Source organism: Volvox carteri (genome assembly GCF_000143455.1).
Source record: "Volvox carteri f. nagariensis unplaced genomic scaffold VOLCAscaffold_25, whole genome shotgun sequence".
Classification (NCBI taxonomy): domain Eukaryota; kingdom Viridiplantae; phylum Chlorophyta; class Chlorophyceae; order Chlamydomonadales; family Volvocaceae; genus Volvox; species Volvox carteri.
The window spans coordinates 1,558,711-1,574,981 of record NW_003307568.1 but is presented as its reverse complement, the minus strand read 5'-3'; the positions used below and the strand labels follow the sequence as shown (position 1 = coordinate 1,574,981).

The 16,271-nt window shown below is 56.0% G+C and overlaps 1 protein-coding gene across 1 annotated transcript in view; it reads right to left on the bottom strand.

Annotated features, from left to right (window-relative positions):
• Nucleotides 1-11,695, bottom strand: part of VOLCADRAFT_117968 (uncharacterized protein) — a gene marked incomplete at both ends in the record, with an annotated part of 27,558 nt that extends 15,863 nt beyond the window's left edge. Inside the window, 12 exons of the mRNA XM_002951695.1 lie at nucleotides 1,331-1,728; nucleotides 2,541-2,693; nucleotides 3,567-3,723; nucleotides 7,699-8,104; nucleotides 8,420-8,559; nucleotides 8,807-8,975; nucleotides 9,457-9,600; nucleotides 10,269-10,322; nucleotides 10,786-10,956; nucleotides 11,055-11,148; nucleotides 11,300-11,360; nucleotides 11,641-11,695. Of these exons, the coding sequence (XP_002951741.1) occupies nucleotides 1,331-1,728; nucleotides 2,541-2,693; nucleotides 3,567-3,723; nucleotides 7,699-8,104; nucleotides 8,420-8,559; nucleotides 8,807-8,975; nucleotides 9,457-9,600; nucleotides 10,269-10,322; nucleotides 10,786-10,956; nucleotides 11,055-11,148; nucleotides 11,300-11,360; nucleotides 11,641-11,695 (2,002 nt within the window). The remainder of the gene's footprint in view (nucleotides 1-1,330; nucleotides 1,729-2,540; nucleotides 2,694-3,566; nucleotides 3,724-7,698; nucleotides 8,105-8,419; nucleotides 8,560-8,806; nucleotides 8,976-9,456; nucleotides 9,601-10,268; nucleotides 10,323-10,785; nucleotides 10,957-11,054; nucleotides 11,149-11,299; nucleotides 11,361-11,640) is intronic.
• Nucleotides 11,696-16,271: the final 4,576 nt, after the last annotated feature.

The window sequence follows — 16,271 nt, the reverse complement described above, 5'->3', positions numbered from 1 at the left end:
GCTGCTTTCAGGACAGGGACCCGTTGGGATAACAGACCCCGCTGCGCCATCTCAAAGCAACTACCCCTCTGCCGCGGCGCCATCCACCGGAAACGGACCCAACCTCACGAGCACTAATACTCTGAGTCGGCCACTCGCGGTCTACAGATTCGTGTTCTTCATAAGCTAAGCCTGACCCGTAGCTTCTAATCCAGCCTGGTCAAACAACAGCGGCGGCGCATCCCTTTCCCGCTATTTTAAAACTGGGTCCGGTCTCTCCCATGCCTTTGATATAACAGAACTTGCGGCGGCTGGCTGTGCCTACAGTCTGACCGCGCGGAGCAATAGCTGGCGTCTGTTACTCACCGCATCGGCCCCCTCCGGGTAACTAGGTGCTCCGCCATTCTGGTGTCCTCCTTCGTCCCGCTGTTGGAGGATGTCCTCCAAGCCTTCTTGGCCTCCGCCGCGCGATTGCTCGCGCTCTGCCATCACTTCGCTGTTACTGGCGACCGATATGCCAGCAACGTCAAATCGCCTTATCTACTTTACTATTGAGCTGGGTCCCGAATACAAAGTAAGTCTCTATTTAAACAATTCAAAATCCCCAACAGACGACGTTCTGACTTGCGCTTGCTTGCACGGTTGACTGGCGAACTAGCGTTGTCTGGATTCAGCGCTTTGTTCCCAGCTAATCTTTGTAACGCACTACCGTATCAGTCACTGTCCTCTGGCCAATTCCGGTCTGCTCCTCCCGCGCCGCACTTGCCGTACTACACTACAGGACGAGCACTTAATCAACATGCATTGTATCACATGCAATTTTCGAAAAAGGATGACGCCACCTTGTAATTTGGCCATGACTACCTAAGGCCGGGCAGCATTATATACGAATAATACTGTATAACGTCCTTTCGACAGAAAGCGTCACAAGCTTGTACATACATGGCAGGATAATTGCCGAAAAGTCGTCAACGGCTTTTGCAAACTGTGATGTTTATATAATGTCAAATTTGCTAACTAGCTGCTGTAGCATCTTTGTGTACTGAAAGATTTTGGCAGTTGCACTAAACCCCACCCCAACACCACTCCAATTTCAGCCCAATTGACTATAATTTGAATCCCAATTCAGCCCAATCACACCGATTTACTACGTGTGAACACGAATTAAAGGAATTTCGGGAAGGCTACCATAAGCTACAGGGAAAAACCCGTAAAGCTGTAAATGGCGTATTACAAGCCTAAACACTTCTCAGGGCCGAAACCAGTACGGCATCACGTAAGTCCTGATCATGCTATGTCCCAGCCGCGCCCTACCGCGTCCGATCTGCCCCTGTAACGCCCACGCCCCCACCTTTACCTGCAAGCGCTGTGCCTGCGCGGCGCAGCACGAACGGCGGCGCCGCCGCCTGGTCCCCAGTGGCCACCGCGCCGCTGCTGCCACCTCCGCCCAGCCCGGCCGCCCGCCGCAGCGCTGCCTCCGGAAGCTCTCCCGCCACCTGCCCCGCAATCACCGTGCCGAGGTCCGGGCCATACAGCTGCTCTAGCTGCGGACGAACGGGCCTCGCTGCCCTCAGCGACTCGCCCCCTGGTGCCGTGTTGGGCCCCCAACCTGGAGAGTGCGCGGAAGCTTCCGGGCCGCAGGGGTTGGTAGCGGTACTGGCAGTGATGATGTCATCAGCGTCCGGAAGGGTTTGGATGGTGGGTTCGGCGACATCCGTATAGGTGCAATTGGCTCGCGCGTCCCAGCCCCTGTGAGTTTTGTTAATGAGGAATTGTTGTGAATACGCCATGAGCAAATTTGAGAACGTTTTTTACGCATAAACACAGCGCCTTCAAAATCACCTTAGGAAATACAGGTGGATGATCGAATCCTAAGCAAAGGTTGTGAGGGGAAGGTCATGGGCAGGATTCGAGCCGGAATGCGGGAGAATGTGGCAGCCGGCTGTTTGAAAGCCGAAACCATTCCCGCCGTGGAGGCATCTCATCTCCCAATGCTGGCTTGAAATGGCGGCTGATGCTGTGGATGGCGTTGCTGATGCCCTCATCACCACCACCTGTCTTTGTCTACCTTCGCCACTCGCTCAGGGACTCGCGTGCGTTAAACAATTCAGAACTCTCTTTCTTTCTCTATTCCAAAGATGTTGCTCGCTCGCGTGGATGTTGCTTGAAAAAAACATCTTTTCAGGATGCTCCCAGGATGCTTACATGAGATTTCTCAATACCCAACTGCCCTTCCACTCCCTCACACGACCGCCAGCCGATCTCACCTCTCCCCCAACAGGCGCCTCATCAGCTCCGTTGCCTCCTCGAACCTGCAAACCACCACCATCACCACCATCGCACACATGTGGCGGCTGCCCGTAAAAGGAAGGACCGATAGAGCAGGTAGCCCCAAGGCCATGGAAACCACAAGGCGATAGCAACTCACAGGAAGCCAAACTCACAGGCGCACGAATAAGGATTGCGGCGCGTTGGCGCAGCAACTAACAACCATAGCTACACGTCCGTGTGCCTGATGTTGCCTCTCCACAGGCATACATACATGTGCGGTCGCTTCTCACCTGATAACCTTGGACGCCAGCTGGAAATGGCAATCCAGGTACTGCAACCGTACGAGCGGCTGGCCAAAGGTGGGATCGCAGCCGTCGCCGTCGGCACACACAGCGTCCTTGTCCTTGCCGTCCCTATGGCGCTGACCGTCGGCGGTGTCGTGGCTGTGCAGATCAGGAAGGCGAGGTGCAAAACGCGGTTGGTTGAGAAGGGTCCAGATTAGGCCACTTCACGCGACCCGTGGACCGGGGCGCCGTGGAGGGGAGACAAGCGGCGATAGCAACAGTGGTAAGGCCGGAAAGTCTGCGGGAAGTGCGGCTGTACACAACAGGATGGAATCCCTGTTCCCCCACAGCTGATGGGCTGTAGCGACAGGCTTCCATCAGCACGGCAAGGAAAATTAAGTCCTTCAGGAACAAAGCCTTTCTTTTATTTCCTAAGTGCCGATTGCACGCCGGATTTTAAGGATACGGATCCCTTCTCATTGTGCAGTGCACGTACAGCCTTGGCGCTTCCCCTGCACTGGCGCACGACGAATTGAAAGCGCCCGGCTCTTGCCGAAACCAGCATGCCCATAGCTATCCACAGAGCCGCAGCCGCACCCGCAGACTCCGCACGTTTCCGACTTCATGCAAATCGTACTTCGGGCACTTTGTCTTGCACCCTTTCCAAACAGCAAGAGGTCCTCACGTTCAAAAACGTGTTGTGGCCAGACAGGCGCAACTGCACGAGAACAAGAATACCCCCTACGCAACCCCGAGTGACATGTGCACGTGCAAATCACGAAACGAAACTCTCGACGAAACGCTGATTATATTACAATCTCCCAGGTAACAGGCGGCACCCCAAAGGCCAGCCACATGACCATCCGCTCTCCCTACCTTAGTGCTGCTATGCGGTTGCTTCATCAGGCTATTTATTCCCCAACCGCGATCTTTCACCCACTCTCTCCCAGGCAACCAAACCGTACACATGGCGCCCACGATGCCCTACGATGTCCCCTGCCAGCTGGCCAAACCCACTCCCTCTACACACACCTGGCATCCTCCTCCTGCCGTTCCTGCTCCTGCTGCTCGGCTCGATCGTGTCCGTAAAACCCACCACCACCGTGGCGCCGCCGAGGTGAGGTTGCCTCCCGTATGCCCCGCAAATACGCCTCCCGGGAACCGGCGCCTCCCAGCAACTTGCCCACGTCTGTACGTTCAGTGCGACATGAAAACAAGCACGAGCCACACGGCAATGCGTTTGCTCTGGGGTCTGGTCTCCCAGGCCACGGCGCAAGACTGGCCAGGTTTTTCATGAATTGCCAGGCGAAGCAAGCTCGTGCGAAGAGGCTGCCAGAGGTACGATGTGTGGCGGAGTCCTGGGCTTTTCCAATACCTGAAAAATCGAGCATAGTATGCCTCATGATTGCAATTTCACCACGCACGCATTCTTTCTGCCGTGGTTTGCTGCAGCGGGAAAACGACTTCAAGAACCAGCACAGTTACGCGTCCAGATGTGTTTAGCTCGGCTGGCTCGGTACGAAACGGCCAAGAGCCGTAAGAACGTCTGCAAGGAAAGGGCATAGGCAAAGCCGTGTTCTCACCGCCACTCTGGTCGTCCCCGTCTGTCGCACATCATTGCCGACCTCCTCCAACAATTTTGTATGCTATCAACGTGATTAAAGGCTCCTACATTCTCCAAATGTTTCCAGCGCGGCTGCAAGCCTTAATTGCCTGCTGCAAGTACGTTCGCTAAATCGTCCAGACAATTCTACCTTATTGTGGCATCCGATTGCTGTTAAATATTCGCTATAAGCACTACTGCAGACGCAAAGCATTGGTCTGGGTGCTTTAGTTGCCCTTCCAGACTCGTATCTGTCGACCTGCTGAAAATCGTTAGCTGTTCCCGCACAAAGTCCAACAGCATCGCGGCCCTTTGGGCCCGTATATGAAAACTTGGTATGTAAAATACGAGGGTAGGGGTTTAAAGATGCTGCGATGCTGCACCATATTGTGCCGGTTTTTGAATGCGACAGCCAAGTGGACTTGGACGTACCTAAACTACGACAACATTACGTCTGCGAGCCAGAACTCCTTCGGATGCCCTTTCGATGGCGATAAAACTTTATACTTCTCGGAAAGACAATTACGTGGCCACGCGGAATCCGCAAAAACGCCGTGGACATTTGCGCGACCGTACCGTGACAAGACGCGGGCATTACAACACACCGGCTTCAAAATGGCTACATGCCAATATCCGAAGATCTGGACTCTGGATGTTCTAACATAGGGTGGCTGGATCGCGGTTACTCATGCGTCATGGTACTCTTTTGTGCCCTTTGCACATGTTGCGGAGACACATCGCAAGGACATCAAAAGTTATATATTATCTCCCAGACGCTTAGGAAAACCCTAATAGATACGCAGTGCTTGGTGTCCCTGTTGCGGAGGTATAGCCTCAGCTCGAGCCTCAAGGGAGAAAAGAGTCCTTACGACCATGTTCAACATTTATTTTACCGTAATGAAGCTGCAAAACCAATAAGCCTGTTCCTTGTAATGTCGTGCGCATGATAGCCGCGAGCGCTAACTTGCGCTAACGAACGTGCTACTACGTACGCTACTTGCGAACGTAGCTGGACGCCGCTGTACGGCCGTGGGTCGTTAAGACGGCGGTCCTGAGGATTTGGCAATGCGGAAAACCTTCTACTATTAAAAAGCTTTGCCAATGAAGCCCAAGCAAATTGAGTAAAATGCTTTACTATCACAATGGGACTTGGCCGGCCTTGCCGAGCGCTCATTTGCGCCAAAACAGATATACCTCTAAAAGCCAATACTTGTTAATGCTTTCCTTAAATAAATCAACATATTTCACGGGTGAGCCTTTTAAGGCTCCCTCCATTAGGCACCGAACTGGACGATAAAATTGCTGAGCCACGGGTGTAACGTAACGGGTAGCACCGCTTAAAAAATATCTTAGGGACTGCACAAAATCACGAAATTATGAGATTTGGAAAACGCTTTGAGGTATAATTCTACCTTTATGGGGGTAAAATTTGGCTTTTTAAAGTTCGCGAAGGGATATGTACATCACCGTTACGGCGACATACTTAAAATTTAAGCAACTCCGTATGGATTAGCTAATCCATATAGGCTATTGCCACAGGACTTGCAAGTCCTGTGGTGTCGGCGTTTTAGCCGCAAAATCGATTGTCGATGCAGTTTTAGTATTAGTGCGCAAAATTATAATTTTACATTAGGCGCAAATGTAGCAAGCTGAGGGCAGGGATTGCTTACTGCCTTTATGGCAAGTTGCCAACAAATTGCGATATCAAGGCGAAGTGCACTCCTGCTTGCATCTCGCAAAGTCGCAAATCGCAATAAATCACAAGCATTCGCCTAACTTCATACGCGAATAATATGTGATTTGGTTTTTTCACGCCTGTAGGGCGGATCTTCTAGTGGGAGAAGTATTTACCAATAAAACTACAGCAGACACGTGCACGCAATCATACGGTCTTACTACGCGAACGGCGATGTCCCACCGCTTAGAGCCGGTGCAAACCAATGCTGGTGCTGGAACTGAAGACGGTTCAGCTGCATCTATGTAGCAGCTGCGGAAGGCGGTGCACTTAGGGTTTTAGGGTTTAGGGTTTGGTACAAAAGCCGCTGCTGCGGTCCGCTAAGTGAGGCACGAATGCGTGTCAGGCAACAGGGGGAAACAGTTAGCTCCGGAAACCCGCAGTGGCGACCTGTCGGTTGAAGGCGGTACGTGTTCGTGAAGGTAGCAGCCGGGAAAGGCGGTGCATGTGGGATTAAAGTAGCGGCAGTGGTTCACTGAGAACAAGTAGACAGAGGCGGCTCTCCTAACTGGGGGCGGGGGGGGGGGAGGGGAATCTACAACAAAGAGAAGTGGTGATTCAGACTAAGACTGGTTGCGGAAGATTGGAAAGATCAGCAACAGGGAACGCTCGGTGGCAGCAGAAGACAGCGTGCGGGTTGAGAGTGCCGCCCCTTAGAGGGATATTCTAAAAACCCTAAGTCCTAGGATGAGCGGGAGGCGAAAAAGAAGAAGCCTACAGTGAGGCAGGAACGGGGGGCGATAAGAATATCACTGAGACGTCCTTGACAGGCAAAGGCATTTCTACACTAGGCCGGAAAGCAGATTTGGCATTTCCTTTTGTGTGAGCCTATGGCGTTGCTGAGGCAGACGAAGCCATTTATACCGCATGCCACTTCAATGTATTTCCGCTTACGTGACTCGGCCTCAGTCGGATATGATAGGCACGGAAAACCGAATCACGTATAGACATGGGCGATTTCTCGCGGCTTGCGACTTTGCGAGTTGTAAGCCGTCCGCAGGAATGCACTTTCGCTTTGCACCCGCAACCAGCCATAAGACGCATTTTGTTGTACTAACTGTCGATAAAAACGAACTGCCACTGTCACGGCGAAGGAACTGAAACCTAGCATGGTTCGAAATAAAGATCCTCTCTGTCATATGCTTTCGACACCTGTCGCAAATTCTTGCGCCATAGCCAAACAGCTAGACACAGCTAGACGCAATTAACAATACGTGGATTTTCCTAGATTATTCTTCCATTTTAATTTGCACGTAGCCGAATGTCTTGTTGCCAATTCTAGAACACGCCCATGTCATACGATATAGCAGGATGTAGCTGTACTAGCCACTACCGGGACGCAGCCATACGCCTCCTTCAATAGCTGGGAAATTCTAAACCCGAGCATATTTTTTCGTCGTAATATTTATTATGCTTTATATAAAGGACGAGCACGTCACGACAGTGGTCGTAGAGTAACCCCTCATCCCGGACTCCGACGCCATCCCCAAATCGCGCGAAAATTACCAATTTGGACTTATGTAGACACTGCTTCGAACGTATTTCCTAAATAATAGGTAACTATATTTTTTCTTCTGGCTTTACGTGTGTGCAATTTTAGCAATTACTATTACATCCCAAAGGGCTGCTCAGACCAGGCTAGCCGGAGCCCAGCGCAGCGCTACAAACAGCGTTTGCAACGCAATACGCCACGTAAATAGGATGTTGTTACGAGCACATACAGAGACGACCAAAAGCCTTTCGCCCAGCGCCGCCACTGTCGCAGGCAACGACAACAACAGACCCGGCCCTGTTCTCTTCCGCCTTGGTGCCTCTGTCCGCCTCACCTGACACCAGACCAGCTTCCTCCTGTTTTAGACGTTCATAATCTGCCAGCAGCGGGTCCACGACTCCCGCCTGTGCGCCTTCGCCCCAAACCGGCGCCGCCGCCGACGAAGACCACCTTGCAGCAGACCCCAAGGCCGACGACGACGAGCAATAAGTCCGCAGCTGTGACTGCGTCCCAATCTCTTGCATCGCACGCCGCCAGGCGTGTGTTGCCCTCGAAAGATTGCCCTTGCCGCCGCTGCTGCCGCCGCCACCGCTATTATCGGCGCCAACAGCGTTGGTGACTGGGGAGGTGGGTCGGGGCAATCTCGCAACTGCCTCCATTGCGAAGGACTCCTCGATTGCGGTCGCGCTTTGGTCGGTCCCCCCGCCTCCGCGTGCATGAGGACCCATTTTCCGTGTCGCCTTATGGTCGATTGCACACATGGCAACAGTGGGTGCATGGGTGGATGGAGCAGTTTGGACAACAACGAGCTCCCCGCCGGGCCATATACTCGTGTGGGTTAGGTGGGTGCTGTGTCCGTAGGTATGTATGTGTGGCTACGCTTGCGAGCCCTGCATGCGGGTGCGATGCCACGTCCATTCGGCCGGGCCGTCCCTTACCTTACCTACCTGCCTGCCTGCCGCCCACCTACCCCCATGCCTCAGGCACATGCCATACGTCAACGACACAGCTGATGTTGCCACACCGTTGCACATCCCCACGCGCCGCGAGCTCACCCGATCCACAAACTCCGATATCCACCGCCCAGAGCTGCTCACAGACTTGCATGGCGGCGGCGGTGGAGGCGGTGGCGGCAGAAGGGTCTCCCGCAACCCATCCCGGGTAAGCGCCAGAGACTCCTTGAGGGCCTCCCGAGCTGTGGGGAGGTCAGCGGCGACGCAGACCAGGATCACGGCAGCAGTGAAGCGTTCCGGGTTCCAGAGCCGGAGGCGTTGGGGAGGCGAGGGGAGGCAATCTAGGTTGAACCTTAATATGCGCAAATGTAGCAGTTTCATATAGCCTTCCCGTCCCGTCCCATGCTAACCCATATGCTGTCCTGTACCGCACATGCATCCACCCTGGATCACCATCCGGAGCCCGCGCATGCGGGCGATTTGCAGTACCTTTGCGCTCATCCTCAATCTTCTGCCGTACTGACTTGCTGGTGCTGCTCGCCACTGCGGCTGCGGCTGCGGTAGCCTCAGTCGCGGTCGCCGCGCGTCGCCCTGCCTTTCTCGCGGCTCCGGGCCCCGATCCGCCTAGGCTTTGCTGCTGGTGCTGCCGCCGCCGAATCTGCAGCCGCCAGCACGCGCAAACACACATCACCGGGGAAATACACATACGCGCCACAGGCACACGCACACACACACAAAAAAACGGTGTCGCATCCCTTCTCCGTGCTGTTCGCAAGGCTCCTTCCCCTGCATCGACGTAAGGGACCAGACTCGCCTCCGCCTCCGCCTCCAAGGACTCCCTCAAGCCCCCGGAAGCGAGGCCATGTAGCTGCAATGAGAGCCCGGAGATCTCCCCGCGGCGATGAACTCCTTGGTGGGTCAGAGCGGCACTCATGGCACACAACGGCCACATGACGGCCCGACTGGGTCATCACATCGTATGGGGCGGTAACCGCTCAACATGCATTCACTCTGTCGGCAAAACCACACAGTCCGCCCGCACCTCCCCCTCTTGTCCCCCCTGCCGCCCTTGCCGTCCTGCACCCGCACCCACCCCCTTACACTGCCCACCTGCCCTCCCTCCCTCCCTCCCGGCCTACCTCCACCCCTCCCGCCAGCACCAGGAACTGCGCCTCCGCCCGGGTAGCCTCCTCGAACATGATGGTGCCAGGGGGCAGGTGGCGCAGGAAGGCAGACTCGGACATGGCACGGAGTACGGGACCCGAGGAGGCGGAACACAAGCCCTGGGGGAACGGGTCGGGGGGGGTAGGGGGCGGTGGGGGACCGGTAAGGACAGGGCACGGTAGCGCGGGAATTTAGGTGTGCATTACGGTAGTGAATTGGGCGGGAAGGAAGCGTACTATTCGTTGTGGCCGTGTTGCCCGTACCTGTTGGTGCCGTAAGTCTGTCCCTTTCACCCACACGGAATACTTACTGGCATTCACATGGGCCCTATACAGTAGTCTTGCCCGGTGGTGTGCGGGTCCGCATGCATGCAGGTGGGCACGAACGGGGCCGCGAGCGGACCGGGACAAGGCCAACTCGCGAGTATAGGCGCGCGAGGAGCACCGCCATGGCCAACATACGTTACCAGGTTCCTCCATCCCCGGAAACCAGCTACTTCCAAGAGACCCGTACCACAAGACCTTACCCGCAACATCCCGTCAAGATCATAAGACCTTACCTCCAAGATCATAAGATACCACACCGAGACCATGAGACCGCCGAGACCGACTTCCAAGCTCTTCCAAGACCCTTTCCTCCAAAATATGCTCCGCAGTCCCAGCCCCCTTCCTGGGGCTGCTCCCGCCGCCACCCCCTTAGCGTCCTCTTCCTCTGTCTCACAACGACCCCCTCACCAACTTTTCCAACATCCTCCCCCTCCCCCTCCACCCCCACCCCCACCCCTCACCGGCAACACCAGTCTCAGCAGTGCCGCCAGATCCTCCGACTGCTCCAAGGTCCGCTGCCCGGGATCAGAACAGGACGCCAGGGACCGAGCACAACAACATAGCAGCGCGGTGCGGACTTGGCTGCACAAGGACTGATAGGGAGGGCGGGAGTGGGGGACAGGGCAGCCATAGGGACGTGGCGCGAGTTGGCGGGTTTTATAGGCCTTAATACCAGATGGATGGAATACACAACAGCGCCTAAACCCCTCCGTGGTAACTTCCTCTTTATCTCATGGTTGTCGTCTGCTTGATTTGCCTTGCCTGGCCCAGTTGCTGGCTCCGGTGTTGGACTCTGCCCTCATGCATCGCTTGACTGCCACACCGAGCACTAGCTATGAGGAACGCACACACACACCCGCACCCGCCCACTCTCGCTCTGTGTTGCACCTCGGTGGGTCCCCCGGCACAACCCCCCCTTTCCTCCACTGCCCGCTGCGTTGACCGGATTCGTCATTACCCCCTGCTTGCTGCGCATACCTGCACAGGCGCCCGAATGCACAAGTTACTCCAGGCGGCGCGTGTAAGCACCGCAAATGAAGCCCCGCCCCGATGTCCGCCAACGGGAACAGCCGCTGCCACTGCAGCCTCCACCGTCACCTCCACATCTGCGCGACGGCCCGAGACCACCAGTGCCGCTTCACATAGAGCCTGGCGGCGAGGGAGAGGGCCGTGGGGTAAGTCTGGAATGGAGAAGAGGGGGGAGTTACAACTCAAACGGCCCCGACCCGTGCCCTCCCTCTCCTCACCTGTCCCGGCATCAGTTGCTGTGGCGGTTGAGGCTCGAAACCCTCCCGACGGGAGTGCCGTACAACCCAGCAGCTACCGCTGAGGAGTACGTACCTGCTGGTTCAGTTGGGCCAAGTGAGGTTTGGGGCAGTCAGTGGCTGGAGCCCGGGGGTTTGTATTGGAGTGTGCCTTCTGCAACTGAGCCGCCCTGAGCCCCCAGCCTTCTCTCTCTCCCTCCCCCCACCCACCCCCCCGCTCAACCCACAGTCGGTCCGTCAGCTCGCCGACATGAAGGACCACCTCGCCAGGAGCAACATGCTGGAGGGCTGCGGGAAGACAAGGGCCGACGGCGGGACAAGGTACGCTTTGCGACACAGGCCCGCGAATGTTCAACGCTTCCCCACGATGAGGCGACAAGATATTCAACGGTTGCAACGCCGAGGCCATCCCCCCTTTGCCGACAAGACCGTGCCAGCAGACTGAGACGGCACAAGTCATGGAAGACCCTGCGGAGAGTTACAACAACTCTAAGACGTATTCAAGGATGTCACCTGTCCTACGACCTATCGGTTTCCGTAGGGGTATGCACCGAGGCCGGGTACTTACTCAGGGCGCTGGCTAGCTCCTGAAGAACGTCGATGCCGACGCCGGCAAAGAAAGGCTGCGTGTGCGAAGCAGGGATGCGGCACGGGGCACAATCAATGTATGGGCCCTAGCCGAGGTTTTGCTGAGCGGCATCTTTTTCGTGGCCACATTCTCTTACGCGGTAACAGGGATAGATTACGAGGAGCCTGTTAACGTGCAACCTTATGGTCCTTTATCTAGCCTGGTTGTAACCGGGTTAATCCCAAGATATCCGAGTGTCTGTGAGACGATTGAGTTGTCGTGTTTAGGACATGCAAATCACAGGACAATTGCTTTCGTTCCTTAAAGAGATTAACTCTTTACGTGCTTCCCGTTCTGGTGGGCTGTGTAGTCAGTTGGCAGACGAACGGCACAGATGCTCAGCGTTAAGTGTCTAATTGTAGTACCTGTCCTTGAAGGAATGTTGCTATATGGTGGAGGCCATCCGGCTTGCGCTGGTTCGGCCTGCGGCGTCGCAGTACAAGCCGGGGCTGTAACAGCTCTGTAAACGACGAGACGATTCCTATGGCTACAAACACACCACATTTGCACACCATACTAAACCCATTACCTAATTAGTCTCCGGCAAACCAAGGATGCACGAAATACCAGACCAAGGGTGCCCAAAGTACAGGTTGCCGACGACATCGTTTTTGGGTCCGCACATCCCACACAATATATGCATACCGTGCTAGAAGCACGCTAAGTGCTACTTGGACACTCATGCTGCCTGTTGCGGAGAATGGCGATGACAGAGCAACAGGAAAGGTCTACCTTTCCTAAAAACAATAAAATATTTCAAAAATTGGCGTGTATTCCAAAATATTAATGAGCTTGGTCTCAGGCTTCGTCACTTAGTTGGCATCTGCTCCAGTTTAGGACGTGCCTATTATCCTCTTTAGGAAAAAGCTAATTAAGTTTCAAAAGCCAGTCAAATAGCTACAGGCCTCAAGCAAGCAAAGTTGCGGGCAATCATGCCACGTCGTACTTGTCTGTACAGTCGGAGCAGTCCTGACAATGTCATCAGTCACTGATATGCCAGTGGTCCATGGAATTGATTGTTGCTCAAATACGTTTTTTACAGACCGTGCTGCATGCATAAATAACTTCCCTGAATATACAGATCTTTGTATGTAACGACTGCGAAAAGTCAACTTTGAACTGGTCCGCCGTTCAAAGACTGACACCTTAATATCTTTGGAGGCGCATGCCCCATTAGCTGTGAGCAAGGCGACAGTAAAGCTATGTCGCAAGGTTCCAAGGCAGTTTGAAGCAAGAGACAGCTCAGCGGCTCCGGCGCACTCTTGCGCAAGAACGCAGAAGCAACCATAACTGGCGACTTTATACATGGCTGACCATGGAGCTACTGAGACGCTAATTGTAGCGATGCACACAGAGGGCGGGGAGCCATCCAGCGCGCCTCCCCTGACTACCATGGTGCGCACTTCTGGTATTGATTACTCACTTGTAAGTAGATGAATTTCATCAGCTCTACCTTGACATGAAGAAGCACTGCTGGATAGCGTCATTGCGACCTTACAAGTATCCTGCGAATGTCGGCTCTGCCCCAGGATGACACCGACACGGCTGAGCCACGCCGCACCGATGACGAGGCTGTCACATTGCCTATACCCTCCTCTGGTCTGCTTACAAGCTCCGCACAGGTGGGTTCCAATAGCAGCCTTGTGTAAAATCCCCTTGGGGTGACTTATGTGGTTCCGATGTCCAAAAATGGTTCGAAATCCGGACTGGGTTGCACGAAAGTATCTCAATTTGTTAACATGCCTCACAATGTTGTGTATACATTCCTTCGCGTGCAGACTGGGTGCGATAATGCCGGTCCCGCGTGGTCTGGTGGCGCAACGTCTACAACTGGTAAGGCGCTCGGGGTCGACACAGTGTAGGGCTTAGTTGACATGTCTTATGTTTCACCTTGATAGAAAAGCAGTTGCGCGACAGATTGCGACGGCGCCTGCTCTCCGACAGGCTAACCACCGTTGTCTCATCCCGTCAGTTCCCTGAGGGGCACGGCAAACCGACTATGCTCATGAAATTGCTGCGGGGCGAACGTCGTTCACTGTAGACACAATTAGGCCAATGAGAACTCTAGTTCCTCGGCTCTTCGACGGAATTAAGCTAATGAATACACCTGGTCCCTTGCGATTACCCAACAGAATCGCGCTTCAGCCTCGCGACCCTGCTACACCGTAGAGGCAGTGGCAGCGCTGGGCGGGCAGCTAGCTGCACGTCTACAGATGGTGCTGTCCTCCTGACGGGTAGCCCCATGCAGTGGCCCAATCCACCCCACGTAATTCGTGAATTTGGCCATGTGCCGTCACGTGCCTGTAGCAGCGGTGGCATCCAGATTCCTTCCCACCGACACGGCACCTGCGGTACCTTAGCGATGTCTGGCATGATGTCTGCCACGAGCGCCGTGGAGGAGTCCGACGAGGCGCTCGTTGACCTTGCCTGCTCGGAATGCTCCGACGGACGAGCGCGACGCCATTCGATACAAGAACAGCAGGACCGGGAGCACGCGGCGCCGCAATCTGCGCACGTGACTCAACACCTGCAACTTCAAGACCTGGAATCGGTAGCGGAGGTCCTGGCAACCGAAAGCGACGGCGATGAGGTCTTTTCCTGCAGCACTGCGGACCGGTGCCACTCCGGTGACGTGACTATTGACGATGAGGACGATGATGACGTAGACGCAGATGATCTGGGTCAGGACATGGCCGAGCCATCTGAAAGCAGCCCCCGGCGCGATGCCGGCGCGGCCGGCGGTGACGCCAGCATTATTGCGGAGGACGCCAGTTGCTGCGGTGACGACTGCAGCGGCGGTGGCGGCGCAGCCAGCGGCGAGGAGGGCTCGCGCTGGCTTACCGCGGAGGATTACGCGGTCACCGATGCCATCACGCAGCTCCAGGCCGTCGTGTCGGGTTTGAGCGAGCCATACCAGCGCTACATTCGTGCGCGCGCTCTGGAGTTGACGCGCATTATCGATGAGAACCTCCAGCGGCAGGGCTTGGAGCCGCATGTCGGCGGCGGCGGGGTCGGCATGGCGACGCCGTCCAAAAAAGCCGCTACGGCGGCCGCAGCACTTGTGCTAGCTGTTGCGGCCAGCGGGACGCGCTGGCCTTACAGTACGGCAGCTAGTGGTGTCGGTGGCGGAGCTGAGCCGACCGCACCTGCCGCCAGCGGCGGCATACAGTGGCTGTTCCGCAGCTCAGATTTTGTGGGAAATGCCAGTGTTGCAGCGAGCGGCGCTTCGTTGCCGTACTGCGGTCCTTCCGGCGGCGGCAGCGCTCATCCTTTGTTGGGAGCGCAGGCGGCGGACCTATCTTACGGCGGTAGTGCGACCTCCGGCTCCTGCACTCTGTGTTTTGGTTCAGTGCTTGGTAACAGCCAGGTGAGGGCTGAGGGGGCACAGTTAAGTTGGGGTTTGAGGGTTATGGGAAGGGAGCAGACAGGCCGTCGCATAGGCGTTACTTGAATTTCCTTACATAGGGTTGGGCCTTGGGCCGCGTATTAAACTTCTGCCCTTTTGCCTTCATATCTTCGTCCCCATGGCGCCCGCAGGCTCGCCCAATCGACAGCGTCGATCACACCAGCAGCGCTTTCTCCGCGAGGGCTGCAGCGCCTGCCCAGCACGCTTCCTCCAGCCGCAGGCGCACATCGGGGTCCTATTTGTCGTTCTATGCGCAGCAGCAGTCCCATCGTCGCCTCGCGGGCCTTCGTCTGAACGGTGCTTTCGAGTCCGCCTCCGCTATGTCCTCCGCCTGTAGCAACCCCTACCACGCCATCCAGCCAGCCTCCCAGGCTCCGGATACCTCAAGGCGGCCCAGCGCTGGCAGGCGTATGCCCCCTCGGCCGCCGCCGCGGGGCCTGGGCTGCGGACTAGGCCAGCCGCGCAAGGCTGCCAACGATGCTAGTAACACCGAGCCGTGTGTCGACAACCCCCTGTACTTGGCAATGCCTTACTTAGAACCCGCAGCGTTGCTGGGCACTGCGCGCGACCATTACCTCCCTGGGTTTCCCGCAATGGAGCATTACACTTCCACGGCTTCCGCCCGTGAACATTATACCGTTACCTCATCTGCTCGCGAGCACTACAGCTCCACGGTGTCGGCTCGCGAGCATTACAATCCTGGGGCATCCTTCAGGCGGCCGCGGTTGTCAAGTCAGCACTTGGATCAGCAGCAGCTGCACGACCAAGAGGAGCCCCTGGGTTTCGGGGAACCAACAAAGCTGCTTGCTACGCAGCAGTTGGAGGCGGCTGCGCTGCGCCGTGCAACCGGACGGCCGTCATCTGGGAACGCCGCCGCCGCCGTTTCGCGTCGGATTGGCAACTCCGCCAATGGTCAGGTTGCCAAGAATGCGCCAGGCCGCCGCGGAGGGATCCCGCCCGCCTCACTGGCACCAGCCAATTACCAGGCACCTTGGCAGCGGCCGCCTCCCTCTGCCCGCGGTAATGGGGTAAGTAGACCCGTTCTTAAGGCAGCAAGGCGCGCTAATGTGTCACCTCATAACTGTTGGACTTCCGTCCATCAGTTTGAATTCTTGACGCGGTAATATGCCTCCTTTCCTTCGTCTTGCTCGGTCACTTGCTGTTC